The sequence below is a fragment of the Hippoglossus stenolepis genome, chromosome 2 (genome assembly GCF_022539355.2).
Source record: "Hippoglossus stenolepis isolate QCI-W04-F060 chromosome 2, HSTE1.2, whole genome shotgun sequence".
Taxonomy (NCBI): domain Eukaryota; kingdom Metazoa; phylum Chordata; class Actinopteri; order Pleuronectiformes; family Pleuronectidae; genus Hippoglossus; species Hippoglossus stenolepis.
Window position 1 is genome coordinate 25,722,198 of NC_061484.1, and position 19,358 is coordinate 25,741,555.

Sequence of the window (19,358 nt, forward strand, 5' to 3'; positions counted from 1 at the left end):
GAGAATTAATAACAATTTGTGGCAGATAATTACTTATCAATTAAAGCTGTTATCCTGCCTAATTAGGCAACGTTCATTAAATTCAGCCAATTTAAACCTTAATCAAAGTTAGCAGGGCCTGACAGCAGGGTGAGAGTCAGGGGAGGAGCGCCCCCCTGTGGAGGAGAGGGCGAGGAAGTCAAACAGGGGGTGTGTGTTTCTGTGTGTGTGTGTGTGTGTGTGTGTGTGTGTGTGTTTCTGTCTGTGTGTGTGTGTGTGTGTGTGTAAGAGAGAGAGAGAGTCTGTTTTTTGTTTACATTTTTAGAAAATGGTTGGTTTTTCCTGTTTTATTTGTAAATATTATTCCATAAAGCTTTTTTTACTGTTATCATTATTGTTGGTGTTGAAATAATTTCCCCAAACAGTTTCTTACAAAGTAATTTCTCACTATACGTTATTGTTTTGATGCATAAATGTGCAAACGTGGGTGGAGTTTTTTATTTTATCTTGTGTTTTTTTATCTACAACCTACAAGTCAATAAATTCAGGTGAGTTATATAAATGTTTTGTTGTAATGAGTACGACAAAATATGCTCTGTGGAGTGTAAATATAAAGTAAAATCAACTGGGCCAAGAATGAGCTCCTACCCTCTGACTATAGCTGTCAAATAAATGTATTATCAAAAGTACTTCTCTGTGTGACATGTCGTGAAGTAAAAGTATAATCAAATACCTCCTAGTGTTTAATAATCTGTACAAGGTGCGACATCCTCTAAACTCTACAAGGGTGAGAAAAAAACTACCAAAAATGTAAGTGTTAAAACTGTCCTTAACTATATTACCTGGATAAATGTACTTTCTTACTTTCTTCCACAGGTATGAGCTGATAGTTTTGCTTTTGTAATACATGCAATACATACAAAATACTTCACTTGTAAACTTAGTTTCGCTCTCAACAGTTACAGCCTGGTAATCAGGCCTGGAGTAAAAGAACCTGAAAATGAACTAATAAGTATAAACACATGTACTGAGTTACTTTCCACCACAGATGATGATGATGGGGGTGCTGCTGGTTATTATTATTCTTTACCTCGATGTAAAAGTACATCGCATTCAAAATACGTAAAATGTCCTTATCATCGTATCATAAAGTAAAATACTCATAATGCAGATTAACCCCTTTTCAAAGTGTTGTTGATATACTATATAAATACATTAATATCTTGTTTTGTGTGGAACAAAGTGAAGAATGTTGTCAAATAAATGAGTATAAAGTAAATTATTTGCCTCTGAATTGCAGCACAGTAGAAATACAAAGCAGCAGAACATGGATTTAAAGACTTGAACTACTCGAGAGCAAATGCTTTAATTATTATTTATCATTTATCAATTGAAAAGCTTTAAAAAAACACACTCAGATACACAATGACACCAGGTTTAACACCCCCACCACCCTGAGGCCTGTCACCTCTGATTTTAAAGCCTTCACATCCAAGAAGCGTCGTGGCCGATGGACAACAAAGCACCGGGCTTCTCGGGGGCGTCTCGGGCACGAGGAACGAGTTAATTAATATTGGCTCCTGTTTGGTGGAGTTAATGAATGAGTGAATTATGCACCTCTGGGACGCCGCCTCCCCAATCGCTTCAAATTATCCCCCAACACCCCTCTCTCGCCATTGTCCTCCAATTTCCCCTCTCTGATCCTGCACTGATGGGGACCCTGTCAGCAAGCAGGCCTCCACACACACACACACACACACACACACACACACACACACACACACACACACACACACACACACACACACACACACTGAGGCTCCATCTGTCCGTCTTCGTCCTGCTCATGTGTATTTTACTTCATTGTCTCCAGCACATTTATTGACGCCTCTTTTTTTCTTTTTTTTGATTCAATGCTTCTGTTCAACCTCACATTGAAAAAACCTCAGGGTGGCAAATAACTTCCATCCCATTAACTCATTTGAGAGAGGGGAGGCTACTCAAACAAAGCTTGGCTGCAATCTGATCCTCTCTCACACACACACACACACACACACACAGACACACACACAGTCCTGTCAGTGAGAGAGGGAGGGGGGGGATCCATATTATTTGCATTAAAAGCCTCATACCGTGAAATTCATTTCTAATTACAAAGCGGGGTGCTGTGTGTGTTATGCAGATCTGGAACATCTGTGTGTGTGTGTGTGTGTGTGTGTGTGTGTGTGTGTGTGTGTGTGTGTGTGTGTGCTGTCTCACGCTCGAATTGGTTATTTTGTGATATGCTAACGCGGATGCATGGTGACAGATTGCAATTATCCCGTTATTGTAATTGTCAAAGTCAATTCAGTGCCGGCTGAGTGCAGGCGACATGTAAAAGATCAGGGTTTACACGTGACTCCGTGGATTCAATTGTCTCCTTGACCCCTCGGAGGGAAACGTTAATAAACACGCTGCTTGTCGAGCTGTCACCTCAGTTGACAGCACCAGACCTGAGGATGGGGCCTCGACCACAGACCTGAGGATGGGGCCTCGACCACAGACCTGAGGATGGGGCCTCGACCACAGACCTGATCATCAAAGATATGTTGGGAATATATTCGATCTATTATAAACTGAGTGTAAAGTTTATATCGATCACATCCTCTGAGTCACTGTCGGAGCAAATATACCGAGTAGCCTGTCTATGTGGGAATTTAAGGTAAACTGTCTATTTATATTTCCACTTAGAGAAAGCTGTGCTAGTCCCCATGGATCTCCAGCGCCCCCTTGTGTTGAAGAAGACACTTTTCTTTACATCTCTACTTGTAGGCATCTGCAATCATGGGAAAAGCTCAATTATTAATTAGAAACAAATGAGGTTTTCCGTCAAAACACAATTATTTGATTTATAGAAATTACATGTTTTATAATAATGATGGTGACTGTGTTAGTTTATTTTTTGATTATCTTGCTCACATGACCAAAACGACTAAAACACATTTTAAACAACATCTAACATTTGTTGCTTGAACAGATTTTTAACATTAATCTTATCTAATTCATAGTAAAATTTCCTGTTGACTCGATTTTGTCAGAACAGGAAATAAACAGACTGAAGCTGAAATGTCCCACGTGACCTGAACTCACCCGATTGACAGACATTTAAAGCGACGTATTAGTTGGACAAATAAACAGCAGAGTTTTATTTTCTATATTATAAACATGATCTATATTATATACATGATCTATATTATATACATGATCTATATTATATGTATTATATACATGTTGTATCCCCGGTGTTTAATTGGCTGGGCCCAGCACACCTGTATCTGGTTGCACTTGATGAAGGCCTCCATGTTTAAACCAAACCTCTCAGTCCTTCTCTGTCAGCTGCTGTCATGGCGGAGTCCCGCAGAGTTGAGTTCACCACTTTATCCTGTGATTCACCTTCTTCCTCCTCTTCCTCCTCCTCCTCCACCTCCTCTTCCTCCTCCTCAGACCTTCAGGTCCGGAAGTCTCCCTCAGGTTCGGTCCTGCAGGCGGATGGAACCCGTCCGGACAGAACCACGGTTCGTCTGGTCCTCAGCTTGTTTGAGTCCGATGAGAGCAGGTTCCCAGAGTTCAGCTTCACTCAGCTCACACAGAACAAGGTGGGTTTAGTTCTGTCACTTTCACGTCCGACTGCTCCGGTTGGACTTCAGCTCGAAGTGTCACAAGTTTCATCATAACACCCTGTGTAGGTTTCAGGACATTGTACAAGTTCAGTGAGGAGGTGAAGGAAAGAATTGATCTGCCTCGGATTTGTAAAATGTTTTGCAGTTTTTCATTCTCTGCTTTTTAAGAAGAGTTTAAAACCACAAACTTAAAATAAATGATCACGTTGAGCCTTGATTGTGAAAATTATCAATATATACTGATCTGAAATGTTTTATCTTGATATAACTAAGCTACAATCTAAATATCCTGCATGTTTAGGAAAATCCAAACTGTTTGGAAACTGGCAGTGTAAATATGATTTTGGTCATTAGCTACTGGACTGTTTATTTTTTTACTGATCAGGAAATAGAACGAGGCTATTTTAAAAACATTTTAAGATTTGCTAATTGCAGTTGTAAAACATGCCGAGATGCTTTTTTCTTTCCTGTTCATCGACAGCAGAGTATTTGGACCAGGATTTAGATTAGATCCCTTTCTTACTAACACCACTGTATAAGTCACATCAATATCATAGTGGTCGGCGTAAAGTTATTTTACTTTTAATTTAAATTTAAAACGTATTCCTGCCATTTAATTTATTCCTTGTGCTGTTTTAAACCTTTTTCTTCCTAAATCCCTGTTTTGTTTTGCACTATGTATAAATGTAGATAAACATGTGATGATGAATATTTATTGTTTTTTAGCTCAAACGCTCCAAAGTTGAAGGTCCACTCTTCACATCGGAACAGAAAGAAAAGAGAGAGACTGATGAAGTCGCTGCCATTGCAAGAAAACTTGAAGAAAAATATGTGAGAGTTTTTACAAAACTGAATCACTTGTAAATACAACAGATTTTGTTTCCACTCAGCAAAAGTATTCTTCATTCATAACATGCAAAAACAAAAGCTGTATTTTCTTTATTCTCCAAAGCCAAACAAAAAGGAGGATCGCATTCAGGACCTGATTGATATTGGATTCGGTTACGATGACGAAGATTCTTTCATCGACAACTCGGAGGCTGTGAGTCCAGTAGTCAATCACACATTTAAAATTCACCAGAATTATTTTCATATTCATATCTCTCTACAATTTTTATATCTGCATATTTGACTAACTACAAAAGTTTGCGGGGGGTGGGGGATCTGATCAAATTTACTTTCACTCTGATTCAGTTTCCCTTCAAGTATGATCTGGATTTTGACATTTAGTGAGCGACAACCTTTTACATGCTTTCTTTGAATTAACCTTATTGATTTTAAAAACTATTTTGATTTGTCTGCAGTACGATGAATTTGTTCCAGCCTCCATCACAACAAAGTTTGGTGGATTCTATGTGAATTCGGGGGTGCTGCAGTTCCGCCCGTCCTCTGACACCGAGACCATCGACCTCACGACAGAGGACACCTCGAAGGTAAGAGAGCGCATCAACGTGGAGCGCTACAACACAGATTTCAATTTAAGTAGATATTCTTTAACACTGTTTCTAAAGTGAATTCTGAATTCTAAAACTGTCCTTTTGCACTTAAAGTTTTCAATATTAATATGAATTACAACGTCTTCTGACATTTGTAGAAACGTAAACTCCATGGCGGACAGGATAAGCCGAAGAAGAAGCCGTGCAGAGAAGACGGAGAGATGAAAAGTAACGTGGACTCCAAGTCGAGGTGGGAAAGTTAATTTACCTCTTGTTTCACACGGACGATGTTTACATGAACACCAATATTCTGACTATTGACCTTATTCAGAATAAGACGTTATGATGATTACATGAGATATGATTGAATATTCATTTTACATGTGACAGAACAAAGTCTGATTCTGATTCATGGCGACATTACAGCCACTACTTCCACCCAAAGGGCGGGGGGGGGGGGCTGTCGATGTCGCAAAATGCTGTGAAATCTCAAATAGGACATTTTCCTAATTCCTTATTCAGGTTGAGGTAATCAGAAAATACAGTTTTCATGCCAGTGTCTTAAAAGGTTTTACATCTAAGTTGATTAGTTTCAGAATTTTCAGTTTAGTCTGAACTAAAGTACCAGGTGTGAACGGTTCCTCAGACCAGGGTTCACACCAACAGACAAAATTTAGACCAAACGAGACGGCATTAAAAGAAGGGAATTATATTAGAGCGGCAACGAAATGAATGAAGTGAACCAATCAATTCAAACACACTGTTTTTTTTTATTCTATGCACTTCTGTCCTAATCAGGTTAATATCGGAATATTGCTTGTCTTGGAAACGTGTCTAATGATGCTGGAACATTTAATTTCATTTGGTTCTCTCTCCAACGTCTTGCAGCACTTTATCTGAAATTGGACCCGACAACGAGATGAAGCAGAGAAAGAAGAAAAAGGGCGTCTGCACTTTGAGCGTCACAAGCATGCTGAAGAAGTTTCAGAGGGAGAAGGAGAAGAAACGACAGAAACTGGTGAAGGGGAAACAGAGGGCAGCAGGGGTCACGGGTTTACCCACGATCCCTCGGTGCCCGGCAGATGCGGCCGGCGGTGGAGGCTCCGGACTCGCGGATCCCCTCCTCAGTTTAATCGGATCCACCAACGACCACGTCCTCATCCAAGCAGCCAGCACCGTGGACTTTGATATAGATTTGGTTTCTCTATTAGACAGTGAAGAGACTTTGTCTTCGGTTCCTCAACCGGCCACAGAAACGCAGCTTTTCCAACCCACAATAAACGATCACACCCAGTTCACTGTTCCTCAACCTCCAAACACAAAGACTCATTTTCAGCCGAAGACTCATCCAGAGCAAATCCAGCTCCTGTCAGAGGCCGGTTCGTCACAGCTGTGCCCCCCCCTGCCAGAGGGGCTCCCCCCCGCACTGGAGGACAGTGTTAGGACACTCATGACGGTGAGGTTCAGTGTGTGTGGCATGGGCTGTCAGATGTAAATTTGAGTTCGGGATGGCTCCACAGGTGATGGTCATTTTTTAAAAATTTTTATATCCAGGTTGTCAAGATCTCCGAGGGAGAATCGAAACTCAAGTTCTTCACTCCAGAGATCAACTCCATCCTGCTCGAGTGAGTAGAACAAGAACCTCACTGAGTAGAGCACAGATCTCCGCCGAGGCCCGACAGTCTCCTTTTTAATTAAGCTGCACCAGATTACACATTCATGATGTGTAATCTATTTTGTCACATTTGTCATGAGTTTTAAAAGGAGACTGGCAGGAAAAGTTCTGCAAAATGTCAAACAATCAATGGAAACAAAATGGAAAACTTCATACATTCACAAAAGGCCCCTCTGGTGCGTTCATACTTCAGTGAATCTGACCTGCTCATTAGACGTGTTCTGCCCAAGGGCACTTGGGTAATAATCCAGCTGAGTGGTTGTGTTCTTTGTGTGAACAGTGATGTTGAACATGGTGTTAAACTCTCTGTCCTGGTCCAGGATTGAGCTGCAGTGCCGGGGACAGACCGGCCAGCTGCGTTCCAGGTTGTACACACACCTGTCGTCTTTCCTGCCCTGCAGCAGAGAAACGCTCCTCAAACGTGTGAAGAAACTGCTGCTCGCACACATGGTGAGTGCGTTTCCATGTTTGAGTTGTATCTTCAACTGTATTTTATATGAATGTAGTTAACTTCTGGAATCTTTCACTGACGAGGAGGAACCCCCTGACGTGGACGACCCCCTCCAGAAACTGAAGGAGGCCATCGCCAAAGCTATGCCTGAGCAGATTGCCAGCTACCGCACGAACTGCCAAGCCTACGAACAAGTCAAGACGTCAAAGTCAGTTCATTAACATGTTGTCTTGTGTGATGCGTGAAGGGGGAGTTCTTTAAAGATTATAATATCATGAGTTTAAACAATTCCTCCTTTTTAAAACCAACAAACAATGCAGGGAAATAGTCAGCTCCAAACCTAAAGTGATGGTCGTAAAGGAAATTCTTAATTTAAAGGAGACATATTATTCTCATATTCAGGTTCATCCAGAACTAAAAGGAAAAGCAGCTAAAAATCTAAAAGCATCGTATGTCTCCTTTACACTTACTGACACAAAATGGCTGCTTATTAATGGCGACACTTATTCTTGTGATTTTATTTATTTTATTTGAAACTAAGCTTCGCCCTGTGTGAAGTTAAGTACAGTAAATAACTGAAGATGTTTGTTTAATAATTAGAAATAAATCTGTTCTAATAGGAAATATTTGTTTGTGTTGCATGTGGATGTCAGGACAACAGAGGACGGGAGTGAGGTCAATCAGAGCGTTCACGTGGCCCCAGAGGACAGTGTGAAGAGAGGAGGTCCGAAGAAACTGTTCAGATGGAACGAGGAGATCAGGTCAGAAATAATAATCAGTCAATGTGAAGAATGAAGCTGGAAAAGATGAAGTAACAAATGTATTTTCTTGCAGGGAGTGTCTGTGTCATGTGTTGAGGCTGAAAATGGACAGATATGAAAAGGAGAGGAACGGGAACCAGGAGGTGGAGGAGTTCCTCAAGACACTGCTGGACAATGAGGTGAAACCACTTTGGCCCAAGGGTTGGATGCAAACTAGGTACGAGATACCGGAGCAAATTCACCTTTTTTATTCCTAAATGTCTTTCACCTGATTCCCCATGCAGACATAACCGTCCTTTACATGTTGTTTCAGGGCACTGATACGGGAGAGCAGGAAACTATTGGGCTTCTTCCCCTCATTGCCGTAAGTTGAATAAATCTGTGGAGTTCCAGCTGCAAGTTTAATTTTTGTAAGGGACGCTGCACACTAGAGGATAATCAGGCCAAGTTTTGGGATTACAAAATAATCTTAAACTACGGATTGAAAAGGAGCCTCCCTGATCTGGAATGTTTGATATATATGATAATTGGCTCTGACAGAAACCCACAATAGCCAATGAGAGCGAGCTGATCGAGAAGCGTCACCAACCGAGTGTTGCGTACTTGAACAGCTGCGACTAAAAACAATACATTTCCAACTCGTTTCCTGCTCAAGCGAGCTGATGACTTTGGTCCTCGTCCAGTTTTTCTCCTGAAGTCACGTTTAATTACCCAAGTCTTCCTCACTCCAGTTCAGAAGGTGTTCTAAAAGTAGTTTGAAGAATCGCGTGTTTCTCTAAGATCACAAGTCGAAGAAAATGTAGTCTTGCGTTCTGGCCAAATCGTCTAGTGTTTGCGTTCTGACTATTAGAAATCGGTTAAATCTGTCATGTCTGAGGTCTCTCTCGTTTTTTTAAATCGGTTAAGAGTTGAAAATCCTCCAGCGTGCACCAGGCCTAAATAATAAATATGAATTTCCAAACAAATGTCAAAATAAAAGTTATTCTGACTGCCCAGGGTAAAGAAGACCAGACCAGATAAGAAGCAGTCATCCACCGGCGGTGCCTCCACCGTGTTGGACGTTCTCCAGGGAGCTCCACCACTGAAAGAACTTCCCCAAGACCCGGAGGTCTTTCCTGTCACCTCAAATACTTCCAACCCTATCCCACTTGATGTTTGGAAGAAGGAAGCTGCTCCCTTGAAAAGTATGGAGGCTAAAAAAGGAGGAGGGGTGACTGTGGTTGCTGGTTCCTCTACACCTGCAGAGTCCGGCGAACCTCTGGTCAGCGCCGCCTCTGCTGCTCCGGCTCAGTCGCTTCTGGATCTCCTTGCCGATCAGGCCTTGGCTCGAGAGCAGCCTCTCGCGATCTCCCAGGAGATCCTGGCAGCGGCCATCGCTAAATACCAACGCTCGGGTCAGCACTGGAGCTACGCCGTGGACACCAAGAGACCGCCTCCACCCCCCCAGTCCAGCCCGGTGAATTTCCCGGTGAGCAGGGTGTGTCAGGTGGTTCTGCCCCAGCCAGGAGACTTCACCAGGAATTTGGACGTGCAGATAATTTCCGATGATTCTTGCATCACCATACAATGACTCCTCCCACTGCTGATTTACTCACAGTAAGTTCAGTCATTTTCAATCTGTAGTTCTCAGTTGAAGAGTTGTCGTCGTGTTGTATTTAAATTGTGTTTTGGAATAAAAGAATAATCATGTTTTTTTTGTTTTTTTTCTTACCTTAAAGAGATTAGTTGCACTTTTACCAGTAAAAACACAAATGAACTCTAAAGACTTGATGTTTGCTCAGTGAACCTCTGACGGTAAATCACCTGTAACTCTGACTTGTGTTTGAAATGTAAATGATTTACTTTGAAATAATAATAAAGAGATGCATATATAACCACATTAAGCCTGATTGTGTTAACATGAGGTAAGGACATTTTCAACAATAAGTTTAAATATTGGGCAGAATGTGGTGCAGCAAGAAGGTTCTTGGTTCAGTTCCTGGTCCCCCCCCATGACCCATAAAGAATAAGAGATATAGATATTTGATGGATGGCAGTTTGAGAATTCATGCACGATACCCAAAAGTTTTTTTTTTTTAGTTTTTTTATTAAAAGTGATGAATTGTGAATGTTTGCTAAACCTTACGTGAGTATTGTCCACATTTTATTCTCTATTTCTAAAGAGCAACTTGTTAAATGAAGGTTGTGTTTTGGTGTGAGCTCCGTCCAACAGCACCAAGTTTCAGTCGTATACTTTTTACACATTTATACAAGATTCTCACACGTGTGGAGCTAAGGGAAAAGATCATGTTTGTTAATTCTAAAGCAAGAACGCAGGCCCACCGCTGCTCTGCATTGGATAGTTCATTTTAATGCACAGCAGAGAAGTAAGACCTGTGGACACTAACATTTAGCAAATGTGGAAACTGAACTGTCAGTATGATTTGTGATGAAGTTGTACACGACAAGAAAGTGAGTCTTTCTGCATGCATTGAAATGCAGCTGTTGTGCGTGATATGGCGTCAGTGTAATAACAGAAGAAAATGTACCTTGAACATAAAGAAGCATAAAAAGACATGAATTTAAAGAGAGATCCATTGGGACAAAAGAGGGAAAAACTCTGAATCTCTTCACTGACTCCAGCTCTGAAAATATTCCTTGTATTAAGGCAGTTCATTCAAATGATGGGGTGGGGGGGGGGGGTCACAGATGGAGCTGGGTTCTGTTTTTTGTTTTTACAGCCACGTAATCATCTGGATTAAGACGACGCCCAAAAGGAAATATCCATTCAAGATGTTTGTAGTTCCTGGAAAGAGGAGGAGACAAGTTATTACAGGCTGACCTTAAACTTTTAGCTCTGTTTAATTTGTCGTGGTAATTGAAACGGCTCGATGTGGGAGTTTAGAATCTAGATAGAAGGCTTTGTGTGTGTGGTGGTTTACTTTTGTTACCAAGGAGGTTCTGTTATCGTCTGCTTTTGTCTGTTTGTAGGATTACGCAGAAACTTCTGGACCGATTAACATGTAATATGTTGAGATCTTCAACATTTTCATTGAAATGTTTAGAAGATTAATATTTACAATTGTTTGCAATTTGTTGCAGTTTGATGGAGATTCCGCACTTTAATTATCTAACTGTACAGATGGCACAAACCTACCTCTGCCACCGAGGACCTCCACCTCCACTGTAAAGTTTTTCTGTCCAAGATGTCCTGTTGTCCAGGCCGTGTATTTCCCAGCATGCTCTTTGCTCGAGTGAGCAGGCAGGGCGACCTTCTGTCCGTCCCTGAACCAGGTGACTGACGGCTGAGGGTTCCCTCTCACCTCACAGGCCAGACTCTCTCCCTCTCTCACCTGCAGCTTCGGTGGACAGACGAGGTTCGGACCAACTGGGAGAGACGAGACGTGAGAGCAGGAAAAGATGGTGCAGAGAAGCGGCATTATGGGAAAAAGAGGAGGGGAGGAAGAGGGTTGAGAATATAAATCGTGTAGATAAAAAAAATAATCCACTTTAAATCTGTAATAAATTTTGCTGGCAGCTTCTCTCACAGAGGATCGTGGCATTCAGTTTTTCTGACGTCACCACTGGAGGGTGCTGTGGTCCGTCTGGTCCCAGTTCCAGCTTAGCTTCACACCAGTACTGAGCTCCATTATCTTCTTTACTGGGGATAATATCCAGAGTGAAGACCTCAGTCACTGGCTCCTTCTTCGTGTTGTTGGACTGCAGTTGACGCAGAGCCGACTGTCCCTTGTAGAAGGTCACGGCGAGGCGTCCCACAGGAGCCACGTCCTGCACCTCACACTGCAGAGTGTACTCACGACCCTCCAACATCGGCCCAGAGTGATCGGCAACGCTGATGGAGACGAAGTCTGGAGGCTCTGTGGAGGCAGGTGAACAGATCAACCACAAAGAAAAGATTCGTATAATTTAACATGTCAGAGAGATAAATTACTTAAAGGTTCAGTGTGTAGAATGTAGTGACATCTAGTGGTGAAGTCGCATGTTGCATCTGAACACCCCTCACCTCACTCTCCCCTTCCAAACATGAAACAGAACCTGTGGAAACCTTCAGTTGTCATAAAAACTCAAAAGGTTTTTAGTTTGTCCAGTCTGGGCTACTGTAAAAAACATGGCGGTCTCCATATAGAGGACCCGCTCCAGATGTAGATATAAAGTATTTAAATATAAAGTATTTAAATATATAGGGACCATTCTAGGGTATAGAAAACATCAATTTGTACAATTTAGATGAAATGGAATCTATCAGGGGGGGGGGTGGATCCATTTTCAAAGTTAACCCAGGAAATCACTCGGGGATTGTGATGGAAAAATCTGTCATTTTGGGGGGGGGCTTGTATATCACTATGTGGACGTTGGTGTAGCTTGATCGAATTGAAGGAGACCTTCACAGAGGTATACATTCTATTGAGAGCCTTTCTAGCTGGTTTGTTTGTTGGCAGGATTCCGCAGAAACTATCGCACATATTTCCCCCAAAACTTTGTGGAAGGATTTGACCTCGGCCAGGAGAGAATGAGTTGAACATTTGGGCTGGATCCATTTTCCTTTCATTTTCTTTAACATTGTGAGATGGGGAAAAATAGTTTTCCTAGTGATTAATTCATGGATCTTGATTTTAAAAGATCTGACATGTTTAGGGGACTGATATCTATGAGACAAGTCTAGTAGATTTAAATGGATATATTTCCATTTCAGTTTGTGCATATGTGCAAAAATATGTAACATTAATGATGTTAATGAGTTAAAATGTCTTAATATTGTCACTAAAAGCTGTTACAGTGAAGAAAACTCACTGTAGACGATCACAGGGAGGTCGATGTGGCACTGTCCCTGCTCCAACAGAGCGAAGCACATGGGCTTGATGCTCCACTCGGTCATCCTGTCCACACTCCAGACCAGGAAACGACCCTGAGTGGCCTCGGGAATCGGCTGGAGTCACAAGACGTCACAAATCAAATTAAAACTATTAAGATACAATAGATCATTACTATCTGTGTGGTGCTCGTTTATTAGGAGCATGTTTACAGAATAACAGAAGATGCTTTTATGAATCCTATCTTTGGTGCTGTTGGCTGATTAAAGGGATGATCAGTGATGCATTTCTCTTTAGCTACCATGGCGGTTGTCCCCAGTTCGAATTCCCAGCCCAGGACAGGGAATCCCATCACTGGTATAGAGCAGTTGACTGTGAACGGATCAGCAAACCTGTGATGGGAGGTTTCACACAATTAGTCGTCACAATTTTATCGAAAACGTGCACTTTTCAAACATTTCAGTGGGAACACTGACACAGGAAAGAACCGTAAAGCTACTCGAGCAAAAACCTTAAATGTTTGTGAGAAAACTTTTTTTAAATTGGGTGAACGGACCCTTTTATAACTGAACCAGTGTGCCGCTCTGAAAGTTAATATCAGTTATTCCTTCCATACCTGACGACCACAGTGGAGGGCGACGTGGTCAGGGGGCATCGAGCTGTTGTGGCCGACTCTCCGCCGCTGCTGATGGAGGGAGGGGTGGAGGGCGGGACGCTGACAGACGAGGGGAAAGACGGGACATCTGACGGGACGGGTGAGGGAGGGGAGACTTGGGACGGAATGGGTGGAGCAGGTGTCTGAATGGAAAGTGATGTAACTGAGGTCCCGGGAGTGGTCGGGAGAGGAAGAGGAGAAAGATATCGTAAGTCAGTTAAATATGTAAACATAAAAATCGAAATCAAACAGTCTCAAATATATGTTTTATTCTTTTTAATCTTGAACATTGAATTCAGAAGAATAAAATTCAAGGATTTATGCCCTTTTAGAGACCAATTAACTTTAGAAATCACTGGCGCAATGCTTCTAATAATGTTTATCCTGGAGCTGTGAGTCAAATGAACTTATGAGTCATTTCCCACTGTCTTATCATAATACACTCAGCGGTCAGTTGAATTTTGCCATCTCGTGGAATAATACTCTTTCTAGCTGATCTATTGCGAACCATTGTTTCTCGTGGCGCGCTGAATACACCCAGTGTGTTCCTCTGAGGAAGGAAGGACACCCTGCCCAAGTCGAAAGAACTCCCTTCTCTTTTTCTGTGGTCATTGTTCCACTGGATCCTGGGGTTGTTCTCCTGCCTATCAGGGGATCACGCTCGCAGTAGCTCAATGATGCTCGTCAGCGGAGCAGCTGTCACACTAAGTTATGTTTCCCACGTGCCACTCTTCAAAAACACAGGGCGACGCAGGTTCTGTCTGTTGAGCACAGGGTCATCACTGGGTCATAACTTCTGCCGCTAGGGGGTCTCTCAATCAAAATAATAACAAAAGACCAAGTTTGATGACGTTGTTAATCAGCGTCGGATCATGGGAGTTTTTGTCTCCAACACCATTGCTGATGAAAATCTGCTGGACACGTTTTCACGTTACGCAGCAAACGGCAATGAATAATCAGTGGAAGGCAAAAACAGCCGACTGGCTAACGGGCTAGCTGTGTGGTTTTCTTTCGTTTGCCACAGAAGTTTTCGCAGAGACGGGCAAAGTCTCGGGTAAAGTGGATATGATGCAAGTAAAAGGCGACTGAAGTGAAACGTCCTGTTACCTTGAATAAAATTGGGGGTTTCTCTGGGTGTGAATTTTAATGTAAATACAGAAGTCAACAAAATATATATCGTAGGTCTCGTGGTTTTCAGAAGAATGGTTAGATATCATTTCTTCAAAGGATAAGCAGCAAAGATAGTGGAATGGGTAGATTATTAGTGTTGATGCATTAACATGTAACAAGATTTTTAATTCTGTCGCCGGTTGGCAGTTATTTTATCTTCCAAATGTACATACATGAAGATTTTCAATTCATTTTTACAACTTAATTATCTTTAATTAGTTAGTTTATATGTTGTGTTCACAAGATAAAGAAATATCACTTGTAATGAGTGAAGTAGAGACAGAAGTTTGAAACACTCAAGTGTAAGTTTACCTCAAAATCGTACTTAAAGAAATTATTCAATGTAGTGAAACACTGATAGGATTTTAATTTAATGTCATTTTTGTGATGTATATGTCTATTGGATCATTCATTGTCCAGCTTGAGAGAACTGATAAGGTTTATATGATAAACGACAGGTATTATAAGATGTGGCCAGATCATGAAAAAAGAAGAAAAAACATATTACTGCCCCTCAAAAGAAATCAAATTCTCTCTTTCCAGTTAAGATTTATTCATAAGCCCAGAATAACAATTACTTCAATTCCTCTCTGAGTGTTTTACAAACTCCAGAACCTGCTCTGTCCACACACCCTCGACCTCTGCTCATCTCTCTACTCACTCTTTCTCGTTTCACGTTTGACCTCTTTAGTCTTCTCGTACCCCATCAAGGTGTCATCTCACTCACCTGAGCCGAGCAGGTGAAGCAGCAGCAGCAGCGTGATTGGCCGAGCGGAAGCAAACATCCTTCATCAGTTTCCCTGGCTCAGAATACCGGCTGCTGATGGGACGTCTCCCTCAAACACACGCTACAGGCCGTGTGGTGCCGGCCGGGACACTGTCCGAGACTTATGAGGGAAACTCTGAGTACTTCTGTTTTTTATTGAGGAATGGGTGTGTATGCATGTCTCTTTGTGTGTGTGTGTGTGTGTGCACTCGTGTGTCTGAAAGTAATAATCAGGCGATTCCTTTGCTTTGGCCTCTGAAACCCACCCTGGGCGTTCTCTGTTGGTATATCAAGAGAGGAAGGAAGGGCGGGTCAAGAATAATGCAGTGTAGTGCTGAAGCAAGGAGGGCAAAAGAGTGTGTGTGTGTGTGTCTGTGTGTGTGTGTTACTTAAGCAGCAATGGGCCACTGTGGAGCTATTGAAAATAACAACCAGTGAATTCAAAGTTGTATTGTCTCAGAAAACCCACAAAACTCCGCACACTGACAGCTGTAATTTCTTTTGAGCGTTACCTCAACCTTAAAAAAAACTATGTTTCATTGTACATTTCCCTCTTGTATTTCCATAAATATGCTATAGTCAATATTTTTATAATACAATATAAAAAAGTGTTGGTGAAGGATGGATTTAACTCACTTTATATCCTTCTCCCCTTGATAATAATAATAATAATAATAGTACATATGTGAATCGTCCGTGGCCCCCTTGAAATGTGAGTTATTGTTATAATTAAAATAATTATTTATTTAACTAATTATTATTATTATTATTGTTAATTATTCAACCTGCCAACAGCTGTCGAGCACAGAGTTAATAACCAATAGATTCTGTCTCTTATATTGTTTGGACGATACAATCTGCAGATATGAGCTTTTCACAGACACATATCTATGTTTATGTGTATTTTCTATATATTGGGTCGTATTTGTGTTGAATTTTTTATTCATAACAGAATTTACTGTCACTTCTTGGTGGTGTGATGTTGCCTTTTTATGTTTTATAGTGTGTGTTCTTTTAATTTGTATTTATTCGCTTTTATGTAAAGTTGTCTTCTTCTTTTTATTGATCCTATTCCTTTTCGTTTGTAATTCCAGGTTTCACGCGATTTCCTTTTCTTATTCCTTTTATCAATGAATTGTTTTTATTAGTGCGACTGCATTATTTTGTAACTACCCCAGAGTGTGAAGTCACTTTGTAAACCCTGTTTTTAAAGCTCCTTAGTTATTATAAGTATTATTATTATTGTTAATATTATTATAAGGGTTTGATGATGACATCTTAGGAATCATATTGCCAATTTATATATATATATATATATATGTTTTACTTTTAATCATCTGTATCAGCCGGAGCAGAGGAGTTGACTTTGTTCTCATTTCCACTTTAGTCTCGAAATGCCAACTGGTAGAGAAAAGGACTTTTCACTTTCATTTCACTTTCAGGTGAAAGCATTTTTTTCTCTCAGCTTCCTGCTCGTCTCTCTCTGTACTGTGGTTTGTGAACTTCCTGTTTGACCCGGGTTTGTGCCATTTTATTCACAGCAGCTGTCAGTGTTGCGTCGTATCTGAGGCCGGTGGCACAGTAAGTTCTTCTGGATCACACACACACACACACACACACACACACACACACACACACACACACTGGAGTTACACATGCAGTGAGCAGACTCTATTGTCTCTGATGTTTAAAGTTTGACTAACTGTTTTCCTCAGAGAATCATATGTGTTACTTTCAGCTGCCGTCATTTTACATCCTGTGTTAACTCTAAAAGAGACAGTGTACGGATCAAACATCACCATTAGATACACTGGACTCGATCATAGCTTCATTCTCTTTTACATCTGATCAGAACAACAAAATGATAAACAATACAGGTCCTGAAACACACACACACACACACAGTTACACACAGAAGAACACAAAACACAGATCTGCACTAAACAGCATATAACAGGGACCGTAAGCATGAAACTTATTATATCCATTCAGAATTTAGAAACTGTGTAACTGCTGCATAAGAAACTTTAACTTGTGATTCATAAATGTGGACGGATGTGTAACATTTGTTGATTGTTCATTATTAAGAGAGAAACCAACACCACTAAAACTCGTTTGGATTTCTTGACTCATAAATGATTTACTAACATTTGTAGCTGCAAAGATCACGACCATTTATTAATGATTTACAAACGTTTATAACCACAGATTTAACGTTTCATTCGAGAGACAACAGACTTGCGGTCAAGGGTTTTCCACATCCTGTTTATTCTTACAACTGATCAGCATTATTTAATTTGAATCAGTAGTAAAAGGTGCAGTTTGTAAACTTTTCATAAAAGTGGTGCCTGGTTTTTTAACATTGTGATTGGAACAAAAATCCTGACACATGTAGATTTGCCTCTATAGATTCTGATGTTGCACTGGATTAATTGAATTATTTTAGTGTTTACTCTATTGTATTTTGTAAACATTTGTTTATTTTCAGAATTAGAGAAATATTTTATATTTAAAATGTTTTCACTGTTTTCAAATGTTGCACGACCTGAGCTTTAATGAGGATAAACTCAAAAGGCGTTGTTAATTAAGGATTAATCTGATAATTTGAATGAATCCACCTTTATAGCCACTCTGCTCACGATGCTTGTTCCCAGCCAAGTATTAGGAGCGGTTTCACAAAATCCACTGAACTAACATCTTAGCTTCATAATTGAATCAGTGTCACTATGACAAGTGACATCCTGGACGTCACGAGATCATTTTCAGACATTATATAGATAAGATAATAAATTAATGAAATTGGCAGATTGTTGTAATAAATGAAGAATTGTTAGTTGCAGCCCTGGTCAAACATGAACTCCTATACAACCCCAAATACAGAGAGGTAGGAGAGTGGTATCGTTCTTATTTATCTTCCTAAACAAAGCAAACGAGTGTTGTTGAACTTTTGATCTAAAACTACTGTTCCACATTCTGTCTGTGCAGTGAGCAGAGATGCTGGTTCCAGAGCTGCTCTTACACACTCTGGAGGAGCTGCTCGATGACGACTTCAAAACGTTTCAGTGGTATCTCTCCAACGACGTCTTGGACGGCTGCAAACCAGTTGCCAAGTCCCGTCTGGAGAAGGCGTCCCGGATAAAAACTGTCAGCGAGATGACTGGCAGCTACGGCGAAGAGTCGGCCGTGAACATCTCCACTGCGATCCTGAGGAAGATGAACTTTAACAGCGAGGCGGTGAAGTTACAGGACGCTCACTCAGGTGCAGTGGACGGTTCATTCCATAAACTCACCTTCAGTCCAAGTTACCAACAACAACCAGCTTCTCTCCAGTGTCTTTATCGATTCTCTACATCTGTATCTTTTCATCCTCAGAGAGAAAAACAGCCGCACCCTCCACTTCCTCCTCCGCTTCGACTCCTGCTGCTGCTCCTGCCTCAATTTCCGCTCAGCAGGGAAGTGTGATCATCGCTCCGAGTGTCATCGGTGGCACCTCTGGATCGTGGAATATAACCATCAACAAATCATGATTGGCAGAAATTGAATATTCATATTTGTTTTCATTAGTGTTTAATAGCCTGAGAAGAGGCATCCTCGTGTTGTTGTTACCGTAGAATGAAACCTTTAAGTCCTCTGTTGCACCGCCATGTCACCCAGAACAGACAGATCAACCATGCCTTATAACATCAGTGTTATAAGAACTAACCAAAATGACCAAAACCATCTTTCAGAAAATATAATTTATCGTGTAGATTGACTCTTTAGTCCCATCTGCCAACATGGAGGAGGCAGGATTTATGACCTGTACTGCATCTAGCCACCAGTTGGCAAACGAGAGGCTTTGGCTTCACTTCCGAGCTGAGATGTCGTCCATCTTTGTACACAATGTATGGTTACTCAGATGGGTGCACTTTGCAAACTCACTACTAGATGCCACTAAATCTTACAGAAATTAATACAAAAGAACAGAAACTGGATTATTATTATTCCCCCGGGGC

The 19,358-nt window shown here is 41.2% G+C and overlaps 2 protein-coding genes across 3 annotated transcripts; one reads left to right on the forward strand and one right to left on the reverse strand.

Moving 5' to 3' along the window:
* Nucleotides 1-3,300: 3,300 nt before the first annotated feature.
* Nucleotides 3,301-9,840, forward strand: LOC118124439 (ubinuclein-1). Of its 2 annotated transcripts, none has more exons than XM_035182233.2 (13): nt 3,301-3,614; nt 4,365-4,469; nt 4,591-4,680; nt 4,943-5,071; nt 5,233-5,324; nt 5,963-6,530; nt 6,629-6,699; nt 7,070-7,199; nt 7,284-7,408; nt 7,854-7,961; nt 8,035-8,178; nt 8,275-8,325; nt 8,958-9,840. In XM_035182233.2, the coding sequence occupies exons 1-13, from the start codon at nt 3,363-3,365 to the stop codon at nt 9,529-9,531; spliced, it is 2,439 nt and encodes an 812-aa protein (XP_035038124.2). In that variant the 5' UTR covers nt 3,301-3,362; the 3' UTR covers nt 9,532-9,840. The 2 variants fall into 2 exon arrangements, with proteins under 2 accessions (XP_035038124.2, XP_035038132.2); XM_035182241.2 differs by having other exon boundaries at nt 7,287-7,408.
* Nucleotides 9,841-10,291: 451 nt separating this feature from the next.
* Nucleotides 10,292-15,533, reverse strand: LOC118124502 (hemicentin-1). The gene is made up of 7 exons (XM_035182383.2): nt 15,325-15,533; nt 13,389-13,590; nt 13,074-13,164; nt 12,753-12,888; nt 11,489-11,818; nt 11,098-11,328; nt 10,292-10,746 (listed from the first exon to the last, which is right to left on the reverse strand). The coding sequence occupies exons 1-7, from the start codon at nt 15,380-15,382 to the stop codon at nt 10,676-10,678; spliced, it is 1,119 nt and encodes a 372-aa protein (XP_035038274.2). The 5' UTR covers nt 15,383-15,533; the 3' UTR covers nt 10,292-10,675.
* Nucleotides 15,534-19,358: the final 3,825 nt, after the last annotated feature.

Excerpts from the sequence above, each read along its gene's own strand:
- LOC118124439 (XM_035182233.2), top strand. The coding sequence starts at position 3,363 with ATGGCGGAGTCCCGCAGAGTTGAGTTCACCACTTTATCCTGTGATTCA. Across the intron at positions 6,700-7,069 it reads ATCAACTCCATCCTGCTCGA|GATTGAGCTGCAGTGCCGGG; the intron begins GTGAGTAGAACA and ends GTCCTGGTCCAG. Across the intron at positions 7,200-7,283 it reads AACTGCTGCTCGCACACATG|GAGGAACCCCCTGACGTGGA; the intron begins GTGAGTGCGTTT and ends TTCACTGACGAG.
- LOC118124502 (XM_035182383.2), bottom strand. The coding sequence starts at position 15,382 with ATGTTTGCTTCCGCTCGGCCAATCACGCTGCTGCTGCTGCTTCACCTG. Across the intron at positions 13,591-15,324 it reads GCTTCACCTGCTCGGCTCAG|TTACATCACTTTCCATTCAG; the intron begins GTGAGTGAGATG and ends CCGGGACCTCAG. Across the intron at positions 11,819-12,752 it reads CCTCCCTGTGATCGTCTACA|AGCCTCCAGACTTCGTCTCC; the intron begins GTGAGTTTTCTT and ends CTGCCTCCACAG.